Source organism: Durio zibethinus, chromosome 27, assembly GCF_047325235.1.
Source record: "Durio zibethinus cultivar Kanyao isolate XHJ-2024 chromosome 27, ASM4732523v1, whole genome shotgun sequence".
Lineage (NCBI taxonomy): Eukaryota > Viridiplantae > Streptophyta > Magnoliopsida > Malvales > Malvaceae > Durio > Durio zibethinus.
Genome location: NC_143188.1, coordinates 13,746,062 through 13,771,023, shown reverse-complemented (window position 1 = coordinate 13,771,023; position 24,962 = coordinate 13,746,062). Strand labels below are relative to the sequence as shown.

Sequence of the window (24,962 nt, the reverse complement as noted above, 5' to 3'; positions counted from 1 at the left end):
CAGGGCGTCTGCCACTAGGTTCGCCCGCCTCAGCTTGTACTCCATCTGAAAGTCAAATTTCGCAAGAAAATCTTACCATCTCGCCTGCTTGGGGGACAGCTTCTTCTGCGTCTGGAAGTAGCTGGTCACCACATTATCCGTCCTCACCACGAACCTTGACCTCAACAGGTAATGGTGCCAAGTGCGCAAGTAGTGCACCACTACAGTCATCTTCTTCTCTTGGACTGTGTACTTGCGTTCAGTCTCGTTCAGCTTCATGCTCTCAAACGCGACTGGACGTCCCTCCTGCATCAACACGCCCCCTATGGCAAAGTTTGATGCATCCGTATGCACCTCATACGGCTTGGCATGGTCTGGCAAGGCCAAGACTGACTCCTCGATCACAGCCCACTTCAACCTGTCAAAGGCTTCCTGGCACCCTGCGCTCCACTCCCATGCTCTTCTTTTCTTGAGCAAGTCAGTCAATGGCGTGGCTATTGCTGAGTGACCTTTGATGAAGCGCCTGTAGTAGTTAACCAGCCCAAGGAACGATCTCAACTCAGTGACCTTGGCTGGCGGTTGCCACTCCAGGATGGCATGTGTCTTACCTTCATCCATGCGTATCCTGCCACCTCCCACTATGTGGCCAAGGAACGGGATCTCTTGCTGGGCGAATGAGCACTTCTCCCTCTTGACAAACAACTTGTGCGCCCGTAACACCTCGAACACCTGTCTCAAGTGGTCTACATGCTCTCCCAAAGTCTGGCTGTAGATCACAATGTCATCCAAATAAACCACAACAAATCGATCAATGAACGACTGAAGTACCTTGTTCATAAGGGTGCAGAATGTTGCTGGGGCGTTCGTGAGTCCGAAAGGCATCACCAAGAACTCATACGAACCATATCGAGTGACACATGCTGTTTTGGGCTCATCTCCATCCGTGATCCTGACTTGATAGTAGCCCGACCTCAAATCCAACTTAGTGAATCACCTTGCACTTCCAAGTTGATCGAACAAGTCTGCAATGAGTGGGATGGGGTACTTGTTCTTGATGATCAGCTTGTTCAAAGCCCGGTAGTCTATGCACAGCCGCATCGACCCATCATGCTTGCGTTGGAATAGAACCGGTGCACCATAGGGTGCTTTCGATGGCCTGATGAAGCCAGCATCAACTAACTCCTTGAGCTACTTCCTCAACTCCTTTAACTCTGGTGGAGACATTCGGTAAGGGGCTCTGGCTGGTGGCTTGGCCTCGGACACTAGCTCGATCTTGTGGTCCACCTCCCTCTTAGGTGGTAGCTTGCTAGGCAGCTTTACGGGCATCACATCACTAAAGGTCTTCAGCACCTTTAGCACCTCCAAGGGTGACTCGATCTCCTTCTCCCTTGGCTCATCATATTTCAGTGCTGCCAAGAAGGTGTCTTCTTGTCTGCTTACCGCATTGGTAAATTGGATGATTGACACCACCCGTGACCCAACTCCAGACCCTCTTCTCAATGGTACTAGGCATTGGCACCGTGCATCCAAGATGCAAACACAATCGATAAAAGGCACAAGGAGGGCGTTAATCCGAACAAGAAAATCTAACCCAATCACAAACTCATAGTCGTCAAGGGGTATTACCTCTATGGTATTCTTGCCTTTCCAATCTCCAAGCTGTAACTCCACTCCCCGTGCTACTTCAATGGCTAGAACCTCCTTGGAGTTCACCGTTTTGATGGTACCAGTCTCTTTCTGCACCTTTAGTCTGAGCTTTCAGGCTTTATCACCTGAAATAAAAAGATGTGAGGCACCTGTGTCCACCAGTGCGCTCACCTTCTGTCCCGCAACCATTAGATCCACAAACATCAAACCCTTTGGCTTACGGCTCCCCTTACTCTGGACAGCATTGAGCACCAACGACCCAAGTTTTGCTACCCCTGACTCTGGCTCCTCATCAGACTCCTTGTCTATAGCAGCCAGCTTGCCTTTTTATGGGCAATTGCGCGCTATGTGGCTCCCTTCACATAGGTAGCATGCTAGTGGTTCTTGGTCTTCCTTTGCTTTCCACTTGCCTGCTGGTGGCTTCCTCTCGCCATCCTTGGTTAAACGGTCTCGATCTCCATCCTTAGACTCCCGGTCACGGTCCTTCCCCTCGGATTGCTTCTTTCGGTCCCTATCATCCCTGCCCTTACCCTTGGGCTTGGAAGACTCGAACTTGTTCAGAAGCTTGAACTCTATCAAGGCCTCGGCAGTAGTCATGGCTTTAGCTAAGTCATGAACTCCTCTCCTTTGTAGCTCATGCTTCACCCACGGCTTCAGCCCATCCATGAAAGCAAAAAAGGTGTCCTTCTCACCTAGATCCGAGATCTGTAGCATTAGTTCAGAGAATTTCTGGACATACTCCCTTATGTCCTCTTGCTGGCTCAGCCTGTGCAACTTTGCTCGCACCTCATCGTCGGCATACTCCGGGTAAAATTATTCTCTGAACTCTTTTTGGAACTCTGCCCAGGTTCTAGTCTTGGCGCTCCCACGCCTGACATCATCACACCTGCGCCTCCACCACAATAAGGCTACATCAGTGAGATACATAGCAGCGGTGCTTACCTTTATCACCGCGTCTTGCATGCCCAAGGCCTGGAAGTACTGCTCCATACCCCAAAGGTAGTTGTCTACTTCCTTGGCTGCCCTAGTCCCTTTAAACTCCTTAGGCTTGGGGACATCCAATCTGGATTTGGACACTCCAGCAAACATGCCATTCCCAATGGCAGTCTTGCAAACAACGAGCTCACTGGCAAGCTCTTCCACCCGCTGGCGCATGGCCTCCATGCCATCGTGCAAGGTCTGCACTTCAACCTCCAAGGTCTACTTCTTTCGGGTGATCGCATCCAGGCTTCTGTTGAGAGCAGCTTCTAGCCCACTTTGGATTTCCTCTCCCATGGAGTCTAGCGATACAATGTGAGTCTTTACTTCCTAAAGCTTCTCCCCCATGTCGCCAATGATCACCTCCACCTTGGCCAGCCTACCATCCATGGTAGACTAGATATCTCTAGAACTAGCTTTCTTGCCTCTTCCGCGCCCATGCTCCTGGGCCTCTGGTTGTTGGCTAGCAACGTCGCTTTGGGATGCCATCTCCTCAATCACAATATAACCTGCACAACACAAACACGCAGAATCAAACTTGCTCTGATACCAACTGTCACGGGCTCCGACCTTAGACTCAGAATCCGTGCGGCCTTAGGCTTGAAATCTCCTCCTTTGTGCCTAAGTCAGCTTAAAACACAAGCGTGCGAGCACTAGAACAATGGGAAGGGCTGATTACGCAAGTTAAAGAGAAACAGGATAAGAAGATAGAATTCTGGAAATGCTCTTGTATTCACTGAAACAGAAGTGTTTGATGGTGTACAAATGAGGGTGGAGAAGCCCTCTATTTATAGTTGAGGCTCCAGCTACAACTTAATGGCATATCCCTAGAATAAAGGCTAAATCATGGGATTATACAGATTACAATCAATCAGGATGCTAACTCCTGATTTTCAGAGTCAACTAAATCTGCCAGGATGCTCCAGCTGATCTTGCCTGCTTCCAGAAGCTTCCCTTGCGTGTCCAGCATCTTGGGCCCTTCTGGATGTGGTGCGGGCAGCTTGTATGCCAGGCCTTGGTCTCACGGGCTGGCCTGCAAGATGGGCGGGCGTTTGGAGCTCGTTTGCTAGGCTTTGCGCACAGATACCCGCCAGCACGCTTGGTCTGCGGGCCTCAACCTATGGCTCGCCTGCTGGTTTGCCTGATGTGCCTGGCGCGCCCGCCTAGGGCGTGACACATGGCCCCACTAGACTCTAATGAAAGGACGCCATGCTTGTTCGAGCTTAATCTGTTGATATAATATTAGATTTTTAATTTTATTGAACAACTTTAAATATCAAAAAATAATAAGCTTAAAGGTATGTTATTGGCTATTAACATTTCAAATTTAATAATTTTATATTTGAAATTATTTGATATGAAAAATGATGAAAAAATATAAAAATAATATGGTTTAAAATTAAAAAAAATTGTATATAAGTTTAAAAAATAAAAAAATACACATATTTTATATTTAACATACCAATACAAATTGTGATATTATAATTTTTGTATTTTTACACAAATTTAACATAAAATAAATAGGACAATAATACTTGGATTCACTTCTCTATATTTGGTTTTAATTTATTGCTACCTTTTGTCTTGTACATAATGTTTATATACTATCTTAGTTTGAAGTATTTTGATCTAATTTTTTAAAATTTAGTTGTAAATTATTTTAAATATTTTATCAAATTAAAATTTAACAAATATATTTTAAAATTACCTCTGCGAATATCAAATATCAAATTCCTATTAAGTTACTATAATTTGGTTTACCGAAGATTGGTTGTCATTTTTTTTTTCTTTTTCAAATGCAATATTCTTAAGTAATTGATGCTCTAAAATTGGCCAATGACTTTACACTTAATTTTTCATACATTTTGGCTTCCCCCCAACCTAGACGTAACAAAGTCTTCGTTACTTTTTTTTTTTTTTAACAGAGATAAACAAATTCTTGGAAGAGAAATGTGACAAGTTTTTATAATAAAGAAATGTGACTTTCGAAGTCAATGTATGCTTTTCTCTCAAAGTTGATGTGGAAACTCACTTTACATGAATATTCCTTATCTAAATAAAAGTATTCTTCAACGTGATTTCATTGATTTTCTAACTTTCTTTAATTAATTCAATACAATTTTAATTGCAAAAAAAAAAAAAAAAGCCAGATGAGTTTGCCGTTGTTTATATATATATATATATATATATATGTATATATGTATATATGTATGTGTGTGTATAAACAAATCGGGAGAATAAGTATTTTATTCAAGCTTAAACATTTTATTTTCAAGTAATGGAAGTAAACTGTATCATTAGTGTGTGGTCATTTCTCAAGTTACATTTTATTAGTTTTTTTTTTGTATTTTATATTTTGAATTTATTTTAATGAATTTCGACTTATATTTTCCTAATCGTCGATTTATACACTTTTATTTCCTTCTCAAATAACATTACCAATTTACGATGTGTAAATTGCATATCAGCTTAGACCCTTAATTTTATATGAGCTGATTTGATTTTGATCTATTTTTAAATTTGATTTGAATATTTTGAGTTGGGTCAACTTAACTGTTTTAATTAAATTTGTGAACGAATTTTATGCCAAATTAATCATTTTTGGATTATTTTACATGAGTCAATGCTTAATCCAATTTAATTTAATTGATTTAAAATTAGATTATGTGAGTTTAAAAGTTCAAAATCCAAGTAAAAGAAAGGATAAGAGACATCTTAGAGGGCGTGTTTGATGGGAAACTGAGTTCTGGATGACGCCGACAGCAGCTTGATTGGATTGGGATTCTAATTATTTTGGAGCAGAAAGAGGATTTGGTAGCCAAGTCCCTTTTTTCCTTTTTTTTTTTTTTAACAATTGCTCGTTGTAAGTTTCGGAGAACTGCTCTTTCTTCTTCTCTTTTTTGAATTTCCAAATGATGATGTCTGCCATGATATTAACTTTTAACAATAACAAATATTAATGTTTAACTTTGAGGGATTGAAATAATATTTTACGATAATAATTTTTATTTTTTAAAATATATTAAATTTATTAATAATAAAAAAGAAGATTTTTAATTTAAATATAAAAACAAAACTTATAATTGTAATTATGTTAACATGTAAAATATATTTTTAACCTCTTGATCAAGTAGTATAGAAGACTTAGACAAACATGGAAAATGGGAGTTCGAATCCCATCATTGTATCAAAAAGATATGTGAAAATATATATAAATCACTAGCAATGATAAAGTTATTTTTAGTGCTTACACCAGTTACTTTTCCTTTGTTTTTAGTAAAATAAATTTTTTTTACTCCTAATGTATTTAATTTTTTTAAATGATTTTTTTAAAGAAATAAATAGATTAATCCTCCTTAATTTTAAATATTTTATGATAATTTTAAATAAATTTTGTCTTGTACATAATGTTTATATACAGTCTTAGCTTGACGTATTTTGATTTAATTTTTTAAAATTTGGCTTAAATTATTTTAAATATTTTATCGAATTAAATTTTAATAAATAAAATTTAAAAGTATCTCCTCCAATCAAATATCAAGATACATTACTATAATTTGGTTTAGTGAAGCTTGGTTGTCGTTTACTTTTTTTTTCCTTTTTCAAATGCAACATCATTAAGTAATTGATGCTTTAAAATTGGCCAATGCCTTTGCACTTAATTTTTCATACATTTTGGCTTCCCCCAACTTAGACGCAACAAAGTCTTTGTTACTTTTTTTTTTTTTTTTTAAGTTTCACAGAGAGAAACAAATTCTTGGAAGAGAAATGTGGCAAGTTGTTATAATATAGAAATGTGACTTTCGAAGTCAATGTTTGCTTTTCTCTCAAAGTTGATGTGGAGACTCGCTTTACATGAATATTCCTTATCTAAATAAAAGTATTCTTCAACGTGTTTTCATTGGTATTTCTAGCTTTCTTTAATTAATTCAATACAATTTTTATTGCAAAAACAACTTATAATATAATTATAATGAAAAAAAAAAGGTTCAGAAGAGTTTGCTGTTGTTTATATATAAAAAAAAAATTGGGAGAATCGATATTTTATTCAAGCTTAAACATTTTATTTTTTTTACTCCTAATGTACTTAATTTTTTTAAATGATATTTTTTAAGAAATAAATAGATTAATCCTCCTTAATTTTAAATATTTTATGATAATTTTATTTGATATTTTGGTCAATTTATTTTACTGGATTGATATTACTTGATTTGTTACATCAATTTATTTTTTTGAATTACAAAGAAAAAATAAAAAATAAAATTATAATATTTTTAAACCCCCCCAAAAAAAACCCTATTCCAATGCATCAACCAGAAAAACGCTAATCAACCAAAAAAATGCTAAGACCTCGATGGAAAGAAATTATAAATTTTTTAATTAAAAAAATTGAAGATAAGAGAAAGAATTACAAATACTGAAATTTAAATATAGATTTATTAAATGTTATCTCTTAAAAATAATTATGTAAATTAATTAAATTAAATTTAGAGTTAAATTATCATAAAATTTTAATACCTATATTCGATTTTGCCAAAACATCAGTGCATCAATGTCAAAGGTTTTATGATTGATAGAGATGGTTTTTTTTTCGCTAAACATGGTTAATGCTTTGGTGGGGGTCAAGTATAGGAAATTGGGGCGCAAGAGCTAAGAAATTTCTTTGAAACTTTTGAGTTTACGCCCGGCCTATTTTTAGATGTACCCAGCTAAATCTTCATTGATTTCCCAGATAGAAAGAAATTAACAATCAAAGGTGGGTGAAATTAAGAGAAAATGGGCGTTTACTTGGTGTTTTACTTTAGCCTGTTACTATCGCTTGTTCAACCAGGAACATCGCAAGGAGCAGACGAGTCTGGTTGTCATTTTTTTTTTCTTTTTCAAATGCAATATCCTTAAGTAATTGAAGCTCTTAAAATTGGTCAATGCATTTACACTTAATTTTTCATACATTTCGAATTCCCCCAATTTAGACGGAACAAAGTCTTTGTTACCTTTTTTTTTTTTCCAGAGATAAACAAATTCAATGTTTGCTTTTTTCTAGAAGTTGCAGTGGAAACTCACTTTACATGAATTTTCCTTATCTATACTCACTTTACATGAATTTTCATCGTGCTTTCATTGATTTTGTAACTTTCTTCAACTGATTCAATAAAGTTTTATTTGCAAAAACAAATTATAATATAATTAGAATGAAAAAAAGTGATTAGATGAGTTTGTTGCTGTTTATATACAAAACGATTAAAGAAAAAGAAAACAAATTGAGAGAATCAGTGTTTTATTCAAGCTTAAACATTTTATTTTCAAGTAATGGGAGTAAATTACATCATTTTTATGTGGTCATTTCTCAAGTTACATTTTATTAGCATTTAATTTTTTGGTTTTTAATATTTTGAATTTACTTCAAATTCATTCATATTTAATGAATTTTCACACATATTTAATCAATTTTCCTTGAAAATAAACTTTTTAAAAAATATTTTTGAAAAAAAGTTGAAAGTATCAATTTTTCTTAAAAATAAATTTTTAAAAAACGTTTTTTTTAGGAAAAGTTGAAAGTATCAATTTTCCTGAAAAATAAACTTTCTAAAAAATACTTTTGGAGAAAAGTTGAAAGTATTAATTTCCCTTAAAAATAAATTTTCAAAAAAGGTTTATAAAGGTTTATTTGAAGAAAAGTTGAAAGTATCAATTTTCCTCGAAATTAAAGTTTTCCAAAAAATATTTTTGGGAAAAAGTTGAAAGTATCAATTTTCCTTAAAAATAAGTTTTCAAAAAAGGGTTTTGAGAAAAAGTTGAAAGTATCAATTTTTCTCGAAATTAAAGTTTCCAAAAATATTTTGGGAAAAAGTTGAAACTATCAATTTTTCTCGAAATTAAAATTTCTAAAAAATATTTTGGGAAAAAGTTGAAAGTATCAATTTTTCCTGCACAAAAGTAGTCATTTTTTTCTTTTTCCTTTTTATTTTCTTTTTAAATAATCCAACGATGGAGCCTCTGCAAGTGAAATAGTAGTTTTCTTGCATACTCTTGAGGTGAGGGGATTTTCTCAATTTTCTGCTAAAAGTATTAGAGTCAATTGAGAATAATTTTCAATAACTAATTACTTGATAAAATTTTAAGGCTTATTAGATAGCACAAAATTAAGCTGGTACCATCTTTTGATGGCGTTGTGAGGGTGCTATAACCTTTCTCACACGTAATCGAACTCCCGAACTCTGTTCTGGTTAGTAGACCCGAACCTATTCTTTTAGAGGCCCTTAAACTTAGGTGTTCCCCTGAAAAGATAGATTCTTTAGGTGATCAATCATGTTGGGCTAAAAGCCTCCAATCCAATCACACCAGCGGAAGCGAAATCAAACAATAAATCAAACACACAAGAGACAATAATTTAACATGGTTCGGTCCAACTGACCTACATCCACGGATGAGAAAAAAGATCCACTAGTTGTAGAGAATTACAAATATACATCATATCATCAACCCCACTCAACAATCAATACTCATAAGACACTCTCAATCTCCTCTAGTCCTACAGAGTATTTTCAACCCAAACAAACACAAACCCAAACCCTTGTGCACTCTTTCAACATAACCAAACACATACCCATATGCTCCCATACATCATACCTATGTGGACCCTCTCAGTCTCCTCTAGTCTACTCACAAATAAACATACATACCCATAAGACGTAGAACCCCGATACTCTTATGGGGTGTCTATCCCACAAAACCCTATAACTCTCTTACATCTTTTTTTCATACCTAACCATGTAGAGACTTTACCTATTTATAACCATACAAACTTGCCCATTAAGAATCCCTCTTCTCTTAGAATTCTTCTCCTGTAAGTCAAACTTGCCTATTAAGAATCTTTTTCCTTTTAGAATTCTTCTCTTGCAAGTCAAACTTACCTATTAAGAATCCTCTTTCTCTTAGAATTCTTTTTTTGCAAGTCTTCTTGTCCATCAAGCAATATCTAACAAATCTCAAACAAATCTCTAACAAATCTCAAACAAATCTCTTATGAGATTTGAGTCAATATTCCCAACAATCTCCACCTTGACTCAAATTCTATCAATCATCTGTCTTCATGCTAGACATGCTTTGCTCCACCTGCAATGGAAGTCTCACAATCATCTTCTCTTCTCTTGTGTCTTCACGCTTCATACAAACCAATCCTTAATCTTCAAAACTTAAACTCGAACTCTTCTCTTGAATTGAGCTCCTCTAAGCTTATTTCTTCCCATGTCTTAAACCAAGCTCTTCCCATATCTTGAACATTTGACTCTTCTCACGTTTCAAACTTTCAGCTCTGATACCACTTGTTGGGGAACACCGCAGCTCTGATACCATTTGTTGGGCTAAAAGCCTCCAATCCAATTACACCAGTGGAAGCGAAATCAAACAATAAATCAAACACACGAGAGACAACAATTTAACGTGGTTCGGTCCAACTGACCTACATCCACGGATGAGAAAAAAGATCCACTAGTTGTAGAGAATTACAAACATACATCATATCATCAACCCCACTCAACAATCAATACTCATAAGACACTCTCAATCTCCTCTAGTCCTATAGAGTATTTTCAACCCAAACAAACACAAACCCAAACCCTTGTGCACTCTTTCAACATAACCAAACACATACCCATATGCTTCCATACATCATACTTATGTGGACCCTCTCAGTCTCCTCTAGTTCACTCACAAACAAACATACACACCCATAAGACGTAGAACCCCGATACTCTTATGGGGTGTCTACCCCACAAAACCCTACAACTCTCTTACATCTTTTTCTCATACCTAACCATATAGAGACTTCACCTATTTATAACCATACAAACTTGTCCATTAAGAATCCCTCTTCTTTTAGAATTCTTCACCTGTAAGTCAAACTTGCCTATTAAGAATCTTTTTCCTTTTAGAATTCTTCTCTTGCAAGTCAAACTTACCTATTAAGAATCTTCTTTCTCTTAGAATTCTTCTTTTGCAAGTCTTCTTGTCCATCAAGCAATATCTAACAAATCTCTAACAAATCTCTTATGAGATTTGAGTCAATATTCCCAAAAAATCACACCTAGATAAAAAAGATTGGTGGCGACTCCTTTAAGTCAATGTCTAGCGATAGATCCCCGGATCTAGACGTTATGACAATGTCGGTCATGATATTAACGTTTAACAGTAATGAATCTTAACGTTTAACTTTGAGGAATTGCAACAATATTTTACGATAATAATTTTTTATTTTTTAAAATATATTAAATTTATTAATAATAAAAATGTTTTAAATGTAAATATAAAAAAAAATTATAATTATATGTATGTTAATAGATAAAATATGCCTTCAGTTTCTTAATCAAGTAATTAACAAGACTTAAAAAAATGTAAAGTGAGAATTAGAATCCCGTATTGTATCAAAAAGATATGTGAATATATATATATATATATATATGTATATATATCACTAGTAACATTTTTTATAAGAAAATATTATATCTTTTACATTATTAATATATTATCTTATCATATTTAATATTTTAAATATCAACATAAAAAATTCATAAAAAATTATTTTTTTTTGAATCAAAGATACATTTTAAAACAATAGAGCAAGGATTTTAATATAATAAATTGAAACTTTATAATTTTTTAAATGGTACTTTTAAATTATGAAAAGGTGCTTAAGCTATAGTCATATTAATTATTTTGGTATGTAACAAATTTTAAAGAAAATAAGCATGCTTAAGTATTAAAATTAAAAAGGTTAAAAGATATTTTTAAATAAAAATAGATTTTAAAGCAATAGAGTAGAAACTTTAATACGAGTAAATAAAATCATTTAATTTTTTACATGATAATTTTAAAATTATGAAAAATGAAAGGAAACTTAAACTAATCATTTTAATTATTTTGGCTCATAACAATTTTCACAAAAAAAAAAGTTTGATTAAGAAAAAGAGAAAATGATGTCAATTGAATATTTGTTAATTAGTTTTAATAATTATAATACTCATATATATATATATATATATATGTTAAACTTAAATCTACATCTTTGTGAAAATATAATAATAATTAACTTATTCATTTTACTTAAAAATTATTTATAATAAGTAAATCTAAAGTAAAGAATAATATATTTGAACACAATAAATTTAAGTTTGAAAGAGCCTAACTAATTTATTTGTAAAGAAATCTTAAAAATATTGAAAAATAATGTCCAAAAAAGTTTTTAAAATTTGGGGGAGCGCACGGCCAGACTAGACTCTAATGAAAGCTGCCGTCCTTGCTCACGAGGTTATTTTATTGATATAATGATAGATTTTTAATTTTATTGAACAACTTGAAATATCAAAAAATAATAAGCTTAAAGGTATGTTATTGGCTGTTAACACTCCAAATCTAATAATTTTATATTTGAAATTATATGATATGAAAAATGATAAAAAAGTAAATAGTATGGTTTAAAATTGAAAAAAAATTCATACATGGGTTTAAAAAATAAAAAAATAAATGTTTTATATTTGACGTACTAACACAAATTATGATATTATAATTTTTGTATTTTTACAAAAATTTGATATAGAATAAATATGATATAAATACATGAATTCACTTCTCTTTATTTATTTTTAATTTGTTGTTCCCTTTTGTCTTGTACATAATGTTTATATACAATCATAGCTTGACATATTTTGCTGTAATTTTCTAAATTTTGTTGTAAATTATTTTAAATATTTTATCAAATTAAATTTTAATAAATATATTTTAAAATTATCTCCATGAATATCAAATATCAAGATCTTATAACATTACTATAATTTGGTTTACCGAAGCTTGGTTGTCATTTTTTTTTTCTTTTTCAAATGCAATATCCTTAAGTAATTGATGCTCTAAAATTGGCCAATGCCTTTACACTTAATTTTTCATACATGTTGACTTCCCCCCAACTTAGACGTGACAAAATAATCTTAGTTACTTTTTTTTTTTTCACAGAGATAAACAGATTCTTGGAAGAGAAATGTGACAAGTTTTTATAATAAAGAAATGTGACTTTCAAAGTCAATGTTTGCTTTTCTCTCAAAGTTGCTTTGGAAACTCACTTTACATGAATACTCCTTATCTAAATAAAGTATTCTTCAACGTGTTTTCATTGATTTTTCTAACTTTCTTTAAATAATTCAATACAATTTTAATTGCAAAAACAACTTATAATATAATTATAATGAAAAAAAAAAAGATCAGATGAGCTTGCTGTTGTTTATATAAAGAAAAAAAAAACAGATTGGGAGAATCAGTATTTTATTCAAGCTTAAACATTTTATTTTCAAGTAATGGGAGTAAACTGCATCATTGGTGTGTGGTCATTTCTCAAGTTACATTTTATTAGTATTTAATCTTTTTTTAGTTTTTTTTTGTATTTTGAATTTATTTTAATGAATTTTCACTTATATTTTCCTAGTCCTCAATTTATACACTTTTCTTTCCTTCTCAAATAACATTACCAATTTACCATGAGTAAATTGCTGAGATACCTAATTTTATATGGGATGATTCGATTTTGATTTATTATTATACTTGATTTGAATATTTTGAGTTGGGTCAATTTAAATATTTTAATCAAATTTGTGAACACATTTTATATCAAATTAATCATTTTTGGATTATTTTATATGAGTCAAAGTCCAATTTAATTTAATTTAGTTAATTTAAAATTAGATTACATGAGTCAAAGTTTAATCTAATTTAATTTAGTTGATTTAGAATTAGATTATGTGAGTTTAAAAGTCGAAAATCCAAGTAATAGAAAGGATAAGAGACATCTTACAAGGCATGTTTGTTGAGAAACTGAGTTCTGGATGAAGCCGATAGCAACTTGATTGGATTGGGATTCTAATTATTTTGAAGCAGAAGGAGGATTTGGTAGTCAAGTCCCTTTTTTGCCTTTTTTTTTTTTTTGACAATTGCTCATTGTAAGTTTCGGAGAATTGCTCTGTTTTCTTCTCTTTTTCGAATTTCCAAATGATGATGTCGGCCATGATATTAACTTTTAAGAGTAACAAATCTTAATGTTTAACTTTGAGGGATTGAAATAATATTTTACGATAATAATTTTTTTTAATTATATTAAATTTATTAATAATATAAAAGAAGAATTTTAATGTAAATATAAGAACCAAGCTTATAATTGTAAGTATGTTAATATGTAAAATATGTTTTCAGCTTCTTGATCCTGTAGTTAAGAAGACTTATACAAACATGTCAAATGAGAGTTCGAATCCCATCAATGTGTCAAAAAGATATGTGAAAATATATATAAATCACTAGCAATGATAATTCTATTAAATCAAGTTATTTTTAGTGCTTAAATTAGTTACTTTTCCTTTGTTTTTGGTAAAAAAATTTTTTTTTTTAACTTCTAATGTGCCTATTTTGTTGCATTGTAGGAAATCCTAAAGAAAAGATTGAATCTTGGTGAATTTTGAAGAATCTTGGAGTTTCTTGATCAATCTTAGATGATTCTTGGTATATTTGAAATAATCTTGGACTGTTATTGATGTGTTCTTGTTGATTCTTGAAAATCTTGAAATTAGATTGATGAATTTTTGCAAGATTTACTTTTGTCGAATCTATTGGAGTTAGAATTGATGAATTTTGTTGAAAATATAAAAAAATTCAAGAATTGTGTAAAGGATGTTTGGCTATGATTAGGGATAGATGTGTAATTTCAAGTTAACTGCAAGTCCATGGTAGCTTATATAATCCACATGCATAGAATTACTAATGGATGACATGACAACAAGTCTTATTTCATTGGCCAAGAGAGATGATTTGGAGGCTTATGCGGCATGATGACTTGGAAGTTTTATCTATACTTGAAATAGTCCAAATAGCCTTTTGTTTTCCTATTTCAAGAAAGTTTTCCTACTTTGACAAGGAAATCCTAATTTGAATTTGTTTTCCTTCTAAGGGTAAGATTTGCATGAAGATAGAAGAACATTATGAAAAGTGGGTAGCACATGAGGAGAACACAACTCAGAATTTTATTTCTTTCTTCTCCAAGAACTCTTCTACTAGAAGCACAAATCCAAGAACTAAGAATCTAATCTAAGACCAATTGATATCAAGATTCAAGCTTAATTCAATAACGGTTAAATAAATGCTAAATCCTAGTCCAAATTGAAGTTTTTATTCCAAAAGGCTGTTAAGGGTTTAAAAGTAATTACAATCTTTAGTTTGATGCCTTCAAATATAAGACAATGTGATACAATTTCAATACTTGATTCACTCTATTTACAATCTCTATGGGAACGATATCTACTTATTCTATATTACTTGTTCCAATTATGAACACTTACAAATTCTCAATCAAGTGATTGCTATTGTTGCCAAGGATTGTTGCAGTTGGTTCAATATTGATACTAAACATCTTGCTTGTAGTTTGGAGTTTACTTTTCTTGTTTAATTTGTTAGATTATTCTTATGTTGCATGTATAGAGCTGATAGTTTTAGTCATTGCCCTTTGATAAAGAAATTATGAAAAAAAGGTAAAAAACGACCAATTCACGAGCAACTAATGATTGAACAACAAGAGAATCAAAGAACATTGAGGGAATCAAAAAACACTGAGGGACTATGTTCTCCCATAATTAGATGGCTTCCAACTTAATATTTGGAAGCTAACCATTAAGGCTAATAATTTTGAATTGAAGTTATCTATTATAAACATGATTCAAAACTTATCCAATTTAGTGGGTTACATAGTGATGACCCTAATTTGCATTGTTTTAAGTTTTTGAAAATTTGTGACACTTTTAGGCATAATGGTGTTACTGATAATGCCATTAGACTAAGACTTTTTCTTTTTTCTCTTAGGGATAAGACAAAGAGCTAGTTGACTTCTCTTTCATCGAGTTCCATCACTACATGGAATGGCCTTGTTCAAAAATTTGTAACAAAATTCTTCCTACAGGTCAAAACCACTAAGATAAAGAATGACATCACTGCATTCTAACAATTTAAGGTTGAATCCTTGTTTAATGCGTGAGAAAAATACAAGGAATTATTTAGGAGATGCCCACATCATGGTTTGCCCAAGTAGTTACAAGCCTAAATATTCTATAATGGGCTAATGATGCAAGCTCGAACAACCATAAATGTTGTTGTTGTTGGTTGAGCTTTGATAAGCAAGTCAATTGATGATGAGCCATATAAATTGATAGAGAAGATAGCCATGAACAATTATGGATGGTCTAATGAAAGGTCATTATGAAGAAAATAGTTGGGGTATATGAACTTGATGCCTTAACCGTTTTTACTTCCTAAGTTGCTACCTTAGCTAAGAAATTTGATTATTTAGGAACCAACTCTACACCAAACCATGATCAAACCATACAAAGTCTTTTTTCCTTGTGTGCTATTTATAGGAGGAACCATTTTCAAGATTTGTGTTTTATTAGAGCTGAATTTGTCTAATTTGTTGCTCAACCAAAACAACAATTTAACCCATACTCAAACATCTATAACCAAGGTTGGAAACATTTCCCAAACTTTTTTTAGGGTAATAACTAGGGGCAAATATCCACTTACCATTCTAAACCTATACACCTACTTGGTTCTCATTAACCATAACAACCCCAATACTATCCATTTCGCATATCTTAAGAAAAGAAACCTTTCATGGAAAAGATGATCATCCAAATCCTACAAAACCAAGCAACTTCCATAAAAATCTTGACGTTCAAATAGGTTAACTTGTTAGTGCCCTCACTTAAAACCAAGCAACTTTCATAAAAAACCTTGACGTTCAAATAGGTTAACTTGTTAGCGCCCTTACAAGTTGCCCCTAAAGAACCTTACCTAGTAATACCAAGCAAAACCCAAAAAGACAAGGTAAGGAGCAATGTAATTCCATCATCACCCAAAAAGATGAAAAGTTGAATAGAAGTATTGAGAAAGTTGATTCTGATGATAAGTTTGAGATGAGGAAACCTATTTTGGTAAATATGCCAAGTTTTGTTAAGCTTGTGAAAGAAAAAAAATGGAAAACATTAAGGAAAAATCATGTGAAGATGAAATTGAGGAAGATTTAAGTGAAGATGCACTTAAGCTAGAAGGCATGGCTATGGAAAATGAATCGATAAAGGAAGAGCTATTGGATGATGAAATGATTATTGATGATATGGTTGAGAAATTAATTGAAGAAGGACCATTAGTGGAGGCTAAGCTGTTAAAGTTGTGGAAGAAAAGGGTAAGGAAAAAATCAAAATTCAAGATAAGGCAAGGAAAGATGAAGATCAAAATAGGCTTACTTTAAGGAAATCTACTCAATGTAGGTAGCAATTCACTCTCGCACAAAAAGTTAAAAAGCCTATTTTGGATGAACTACTAGTGAAATTGGAGAATGTTACAATTATTGATCAGGGTAGAGTCATGCTTCAAAGGAATTTACCACAAAAGCTTAATGATCTAGAAAGTTTTTCTATTTTTTGTTCTATTGGTTCTATTTATTTTGAAAAGATTTTATGTGATATTGGTTCAATTATCAATTAATGCCTTTGTATATTTTTAAAAAATTATGTATTAGAGACTTGAAGCTTTCAGGAACATATGAGCAATTGACTGATAGATCCATTAAGCATATTTTAGGAATGGTGGAAATTAATAAGTATGCATTCCTAGTGGATTTTGTTGTGATGGACATAGCTAATGATAAAGAGATCCCTATTATCTTAGGAAGACCATTCTTAGCTGCATTTAAGTCTTTAATTGATGTTCACAAAGGGGAGCTTATTATAAGGTTCAAAGATAAGGAGATTGTATTTAAGTTAGGCAGTTTTAGCACCTTCAAAAAAATAAGTTTTTTATGGATGTTGTGAAGAAAGATGATAATGAAAGGAATGCTATGAATGAGCTAATTTAACTAAACCTAACTAAGAGGAAAAATAGGATGATATACGCTAAAAAAGATGAGAAATTAGTAAAGAAGGAGGTGAAATCAAAGTCATCCAAAGTGAAGAAAAGGAAAGAAAAAGTCATGTTAATGGAACGGTACACACTAATGCTTTCAAACACAATCCTAAAGAGATTCTTATGAAAAAGAAGATGGTTAAATAGATGAATTATTCTACAAAAAAGGGTGTGGTAAATTTACAAGGATAAGAATTTTTTAAAATAGTCAAGCTTGACTATAGCTAGTGCTTTGTATGAGGCAACTTAAGTTTTAAATTTCAATTTTGCATACTTAGGACTAGTTTTATATTTCTTTTTGTTAAGAATAGATAATGCATTTGGTTTGTTATTTTCTGCTTTTGTAGGTACAAGGATCATAAAGCCTAAGAGATGTGTGGTACATGGATAATTCCTACAATTCTAGATTCAATCTTAGTGAATTAGGGGAGTATCTTTCTTACTTTTGTGCTTTATTGTTCTATTTTTACACATTGAGGACAATATGTTGATGAAGTTGAAGGGATAAAAAATTTGTGTAAAATTTTTTTCAAAACTTTTAAATTTTTTTATTTTTGAGCTTAAATTGTCATGTTTAAAATCAATAAATTACCTCATTTGTTTATTTTCTCATAATCCAATGATACTAACATTGATTAACTTTGATTATAGCTTTTAGAAAAAAAATGAATGTAGTGAAAGCATGAGATAAGTTCTTGAATTAGTTTATTTATAATTGTGATATTTCCACTTTTTTTTAGCACTTCGTCTTAACTATTTGAGATGTATGCTTGTTTAGTTAAGGTTTATGTAGGTGTGAAGCGACATTGATCTTTAAAGTTATATGTTTATTTTAGAATTTGTTTAAGCATCTTTTTAGGCCATCTTTGGATTGTTTCAGCCCTTCAAGCTAACATCTATTTCTTTATCCTTATTCACCCCTTTTAAGCCTTTATATATAGTCCTTTCCTTGTTTTTAACTATATGAAATAGCCATCTTTTAATTTATTATCGTTATCTTTCTACCTTACCCTATGTGCATATGGATCAATCAATCAAAATATGAGAGCCATGTTACATTTGGATATGAAGGGTGAACTTAAAAAAAAAAAAAAAATGGAAAGAGGATGCAAAGTATGAAGAGGTTGAAAAACAATTTCAAACAAAAAGAAAAAGAATGCTGCTTAAGTGATAATGCATACTATTTAGAGAAAAGTCAAAAAAAAAAAAAGAAAGAAAAATCTAAGTTTCAAGGTATATAATTCTTTTGAAAGATTTCTCATCAAATAAAAAAATCCTAAGTATTGCATGTGTAGGGATTATCAGCTTAAATTTTTCTTTATCCTACCTTAACCCTAACTTTACATTACAAGCTTAATAAAGACAAATTAATCCTTGATTTAAGTGTGGCTACATTAGTGGAAAGAGATGTGATAGTCAAACTTATGAAATTAGTGCATGTTTTGAGGTGATATATTAATTTGATGTCTACATAACTTTAATTGAATGACTTGCAGTGATATGAGATAGACTATTCACACACGCATATGAAAATTACATTTTAAAAGGAACTAACTCTTAAATGAGTCTTGGTTTTTAAATTGTGTCTAAGATTTTTTGTAAGTTATATTATATTCATCATGTAATTTTTAAGGAACTTATGAAGATTTGACCATAGGAAATTTATATGATTTCAAGCATGTCTATTTAATATAGTAAAGTTCATTTTGCTTGAGGACAAGCAAAAGTTCAAGTTTGAGGGTTTGATAACTCTATTAAATAAAGTTATTTTTAGTGTTTAAATGACTTAACTTTGCTTTGTTTTTACTAAAATAAATTTTTTTTACTCCTAATATGCTTAATTTGCTGTTTTGTAGAAATCTCAAAGAAAAGATTGAATCTTGGTGAATCTTGAAGAATCTTAGAGTTTCTTGATCAATCATGGATGATTCTTGATACATTTAGAGCAATCTTGCACTATTCTTGATGTGTTCATGTTGATTCTTGAAAATCTTGAAGTTGGATTGATGAAATTCTACAAGATTTGCTTTGCCGAATCTATTGTAGTTAGAATTGATGAATCTAGTTGAAAATATTAGAAAATTCATGCATGAATTATGTAATGGATGTTTGGCTGTGATTATGGATAGATATGTAAATTCAAGTTAAAAGCAAGTCCATGATAGCTTAAATAGTGCACATGCAAAGGATTATTAATGGATGACATTGCAGCGAGTCTTTTCTTATTAGCCAATAAAGATGATTTGGAGACTTATGTGGTATTATGACTTGAAAGTTTTGTCCATTCTTGAAAAAGTCCAAATAGCCCTTAATTTTCCTATTTCAAGAATATTTTCTTACTTTGACTAGGAAATTATAGTTTGGATGGGTATTCTTTCTAAGGGTAGGATTTGCATGAAGATAAAAGAGTACTATTAAAAAGAGGTAGCACATGAGGAGAACATAACTTAGAATTTTACTTTTATCTTCTCCAAGAACTCTTCAACTAAAAGCATAAGTCCAAGATCTAAGAATCTAACATAAGACCAATTGATTTTAAGATTTAAGCCAAATTCAAGCTAAAGCCTAGTTCAGGTTAGAGTTTTTATTCAAGAAGGCTGTCAAGGGTTTAAAAGTAATTACTATGCATAGCCACCATCTACCTATCCTTCTAATTTTAAAATTCTATGTATTCTTATTCTATAAATAGTTGGCTTAGGCATTAGGAAAAATTATGGATGGGGTGATAGACCAATCTTTTGTTTATTATCTTTCTTCTTGTTTTCTTTTAATTTTTTATTGTTCTTAAAACTTTTCTTTACTACAATTTAGTTTGTTCATATTTATTTTTAGTTTTCAAGGCAAATCAAGTTCTATTTCAAGTTTAAGTTTAAGTTTTTGCTTTTTCAATTAAAATCAATTTAAATGTATGTGATTTGCTTACTGTTTCTCTTTAATTTGATGTTTACATATTTTAATTAATCAATTTTAGTTTAGTTTCTATATTACTGCTTTGGTATTGATTTAATTTGCTATTATCTAAGTTAGTATTAATTTGGTTAGAATGCATGTTTTTAGGTTTCATTGAATTTGGTTAAGGTTTAACTAAGCTAATTTGTTTAAATTGCATGTTGCATTTATCTTTGGGTTTTAGAGTGTTTTTGCATGATTTTATGTTTAAGTTACTTTTGCATGATTTGGTTTTTATAATACATTGTTGTTTACATTCAATTTAAGTAATCTTGTACACTTTGGTTTTAATTTTAGGTTCTTACATAGTTTAAGTTTTGGTTAGATTAATTTAAGTTGGTTGCATCTTAATTCAATTAGTTACTTGCTATTTGCATTAATTTAAATTTAATTTCATCTCACTTTATTGTTATTACATGTTTTGAAGTTTAATTACATTATTTAAGTTTTGCTTTTTATTAGTTTTCATAATAATTCATTCTTATTCTGATTCCTCTAAATATAAGATAAGGTGAGATAATTTTAGTATTTGATTCACTCTATTTACAATCTTCGTGAAGATGATATTCTACTAATTTTAGTATTTGATTCACTCTATTTACAATCTTCTAATACAGGGGAAATGGAATTTATATTTTGTGAAAATAAAAAAAAGAATAATAGAATAAAATAAAGAAATTTAACATAAGTGAATTTCAATATAGAATGCCTAGGTTGTTACTTAATGGATCATGTCAAAAGGGGCAAGACCAAAAAAGACTTGGGTGGTCAGCGGGTTGGGAAGGTGTGGGTAGGTGGGCAGGCTACTGAGAAGGGCCTTGTTTTTATTGAGCTTCTTGAAGGTATGGTTCTAAATACAGCACCATAGTGCAATGTCATCTATGATTCTGATCTCACCTGGTGGAAAAAGGTATGTTTGTTGCTGTTGTTTTGCCATGATTCTCTTACTTGTTATTTGCTCAGTGAAACTTTTTGATTTTAGATTCTATATTATTGGTTAATTACGCATTAGTATTTTCTCTTTTCATTTTATAATATTTATTATTGGTGTCTATTTCAGGACAAAAGTAGAATTTTCAGTTGGTGGAGAATTCTTCCATTGCATCGGGCAGCACGTCACGACACAAGCATTAACGTATATTATGCCATGGATGGCCATAAATAAGAAAAATCATCCTCAGCTTACGAAAGGGGAGAAAATTGGAGTTTCAAAAGTAGAGTTATATGAGGTAAACAAAAATTCACCTCCATTTAATGAATCATCAAGTGTCCAAATATTGTTACTGATGCCTGATTTTCAAAATTCTTTAGGGTGAGACTTCTCCCCCTGATTATCTCAGTGAGAGTGAGCTCATTTCTCTGATGGAGAGGAATGGAATAGGCACAGATGCATCAATACCTGTGCATATAAACAACATATGTGAGAGGAATTATGTGCAGGTTTATAAATTCTTATGCAAAAAATTTAAGTTTATCCTTGTGATATTTAGCTTTTGTACGCAAAATGTTAGCTTATCTTTGTATGAGATGGATATTTCATTCTTACTTAAAATGCAGGTACAAGTTGGTAGGAAGTTGGTTCCAACTACTTTAGGCATAAAACTGATACGAGTCTATCAATGCATTGATCCAGATCTTTGTTTGCCAGAAATTCGCAGTTTCATTGAGCATCAGATTACTTTGGTTGCTAAGGGTCAGGCAAATCATTCTCGTGTTGTGCAGCATGTACTACAGCAATTCAAGCAAAAATTCAGTTATTTTATTCAGCAGGTTAGAGAACTATACGTTGTACTTGCATGCTTAAATAGCATCTTGGATAAAGTACATGAAAATCATAGAACAATTGTGGTAAGTTTTTGGTTTGTCATTTGATTAGGGTTGCTTACCATAGAACTTATTTCTAGTAGTCTTACCCAACAGATGGTTCTAAATACAGTGCAATTGTAGTAAGTTTTATTGTTGCTGTTGTTACCACATACTCACTTTTCTGGATGCTCATGTGTATACATTTCATGGATGAAGATTCGACTTGTTTTTATGATTTCTTTTAGATATTGTAACTTGGAATTATTTGTTTATCACTTAACACCCCCTTCTTTTTCCAGATTGAGAACATGGATGCCTTGTTTGAAGCGCTATTCTCCCCACTATCTGACTCAGGACGTGCTCTTAGTAAATGTGGTAAATGTTTGCGGTAGATGAAGTACATCTCTACACAACCGCAACGTTTGTTTTGTGGCACATGTGAGGAGGTTTACTACCTTCCTCAAAAGGGAACAATCAAGGTAATACCAAAATGCTGGACCTTTTGCAAAATTCATAGTTTAGTGGAACAATTATCATATGGAATGTTGTACCTTGCATATAAGCCATAAATAATTTCTTGCGTCTTTGCAAAATCCATGGATTCGAAGGAAAAGTAGTTAAGCACTCTTGATAAATCTCTTTCCTTAGCTTGCCATTTTCTTCTCACCCCCCACCCCCACCACCTTTTTCTTTTTCTTTCATTTCCTCCTGTCCTTAGATCAATCCTAGAATCTATTACTCCATCCATCCTATTATGTATGTCAAACTAACTCAAGTTTGATCATTATTTTTAGTAAAATAATAAAATTTTAGAAAATTTTTTAAAAATAAGATTTACAAATTTTGAATTTCAAAAATTTCAAAACATTTATAAAAATTTTTAATTCAACATATTTTTAAAAAAAAATAGTCAAAGTTGAGTTTGTCTTATCAAAAAAAGTTTAACAAGGGTAAACAAAATGGAATGGAAGGAATAATATGTAAAAACTTCAGGTGCCTGATTCCACTTCTTTCCTTTCTTGCTCTTGTATAGAAACCTATCTGAATTGAGGTTGGAGCAACCTGGGGACCTGACTGGACATCAATACGTTGTCATCTCTAGCCATGCTGATGCCCTGAGTGTAGGAATAGTGATTTTTGTTTGATGTGTTTTTAAGAAATTAATCTTGAAGAAAATTAGAGTCAATTGAAACTTATGCTGCAAATGCTTTTCAATGGCATGCATCTACTTCATTCAATAACTTGATGTACTGTAAAAATTGCACGGATGATAGTACTCAATATGTGGCAATCTTTTGGATCTTATGAGTTGTTTTGAAAGTTGATGGTTGGACTTGGAAAAGCCTCAAAGGCGGGGAGGGGGCAGCATTCCGTTGTCAGCATATCTGTATCAATGGCTGCACTTTTAACATTGCCTGTTGTGACATTTTAATTTTTCTACAGCTGTACAAAGAACTTACATGTCCTTTGGATAATTTTGAGCTTTTGATCTTCTCCATGCCTGGTCCGGAAGGCAAGTCATTCCCTCTCTGCCCGTATTGTTCTAATAGTCCTCCATTTGAAGGAATAGACACTCTCTTTGGTTCAACAAAGATAGGTAGTACAGGGAAGTTGGGGAAGGAAGCAGGCATGCCATGCTTCCTCTGCCCATATCCCGCATGTCGACATTCTCTGGTGGCGCAGGGAGTCTGTGCTTGCCCCGAATGCAGTGGAACCCTTGTTTTAGACCCTGTAAGTGCTCCGGAATGGAGACTTTATTGCAATAAATGCAACTGCCTTGTCTTACTCCCTGAGGGTGCTCACCGGATTGCCACTACCCGAGAACGCTGTGCTGAATGTGACTTCACAATCATAGAGGTAGACTTTAATGAGAAAACAACTCCTTTGGAAGATGGAGCTACATTGCATACTGGTTGCATTCTTTGTGATGAGCTGCTTCATTCCCTTGTGGAGGTGAAGCATGGTAAATCATTTAACAGAGGCTTCGGTGCAAGAAGAAGAGGAACGAGTAGAGGCGGATACAGGGGAAGGGGATGTGCAGCCGGAAAAAGGGTTGACCCTAAAATGAGTTTCAGAGATTTTTGAACTTTATTTTCTATGAACTTTTCCTTTCAAGTTAGGTGGATAAATGGTCTGTATGATTTGAGCTATAACTGGATTTCTTTTTCTTGGTAAAGAGCTATAACTGGATTTGAGGAATGGTCTGTATTATTGATGATGAGCTTGGGAATTACCAGAAGAGCTAAGTTAGCAGTCCTATAGCTAAAGCAGCAACTGGAAAACAATATCATGGCGGTCATGTATAAATGCAACGAAAATTTTATGTTAAGAGATATGGTAACTTAAAACAATAAATTCAACTTTGCTATTTTAATATAGAAAACGAATGTTTGATTCCTGGAATAGAATGATAGAGTAAAATTATGAAATGATATTCATAAAAATATAATCAATTTTAATAGGAATAGAATGTTCTTTAATGGTTTACTTCGGAAAATATCATTTCTTAGAATATCAAAGGAATATAAAAGGAATAATTACAAAACAATACAAAAATATTATTCATAATTAGTTTGAAAAAAATTGATTATGAGAAATAAAAAGGTTTTGATTTTTTATTTATT

The 24,962-nt window shown here is 32.2% G+C and overlaps 1 protein-coding gene, 1 non-coding gene and 1 pseudogene across 3 annotated transcripts; 2 read left to right on the top strand and 1 right to left on the bottom strand.

Annotated features, from left to right (window-relative positions):
• Positions 1-15,598: 15,598 nt before the first annotated feature.
• Positions 15,599-15,705, bottom strand: LOC149510964 (small nucleolar RNA R71). The gene has a single exon (XR_016334893.1). It is a non-coding gene; the product is annotated as a small nucleolar RNA R71 (small nucleolar RNA).
• A 5,471-nt stretch (positions 15,706-21,176) lies between these two features.
• On the top strand, positions 21,177-21,848 carry LOC149510963 (DNA topoisomerase 3-beta-like). The gene is made up of 2 exons (XM_089756551.1): positions 21,177-21,442; positions 21,593-21,848. Exons 1-2 carry the CDS (start codon positions 21,405-21,407, stop codon positions 21,846-21,848), a joined length of 294 nt encoding a protein of 97 aa, XP_089612677.1. The 5' UTR covers positions 21,177-21,404.
• LOC149510962 (DNA topoisomerase 3-beta-like) lies at positions 21,847-24,879 on the top strand (annotated as a pseudogene). The gene is made up of 3 exons (XR_016334777.1): positions 21,847-22,302; positions 22,638-22,817; positions 23,782-24,879. The product of XR_016334777.1 is annotated as a DNA topoisomerase 3-beta-like (transcript).
• Positions 24,880-24,962: the final 83 nt, after the last annotated feature.

Excerpts from the sequence above, each read along its gene's own strand:
- LOC149510963 (XM_089756551.1), top strand. The coding sequence starts at position 21,405 with ATGTCATCTATGATTCTGATCTCACCTGGTGGAAAAAG. Across the intron at positions 21,443-21,592 it reads ATCTCACCTGGTGGAAAAAG|GACAAAAGTAGAATTTTCAG; the intron begins GTATGTTTGTTG and ends TGTCTATTTCAG.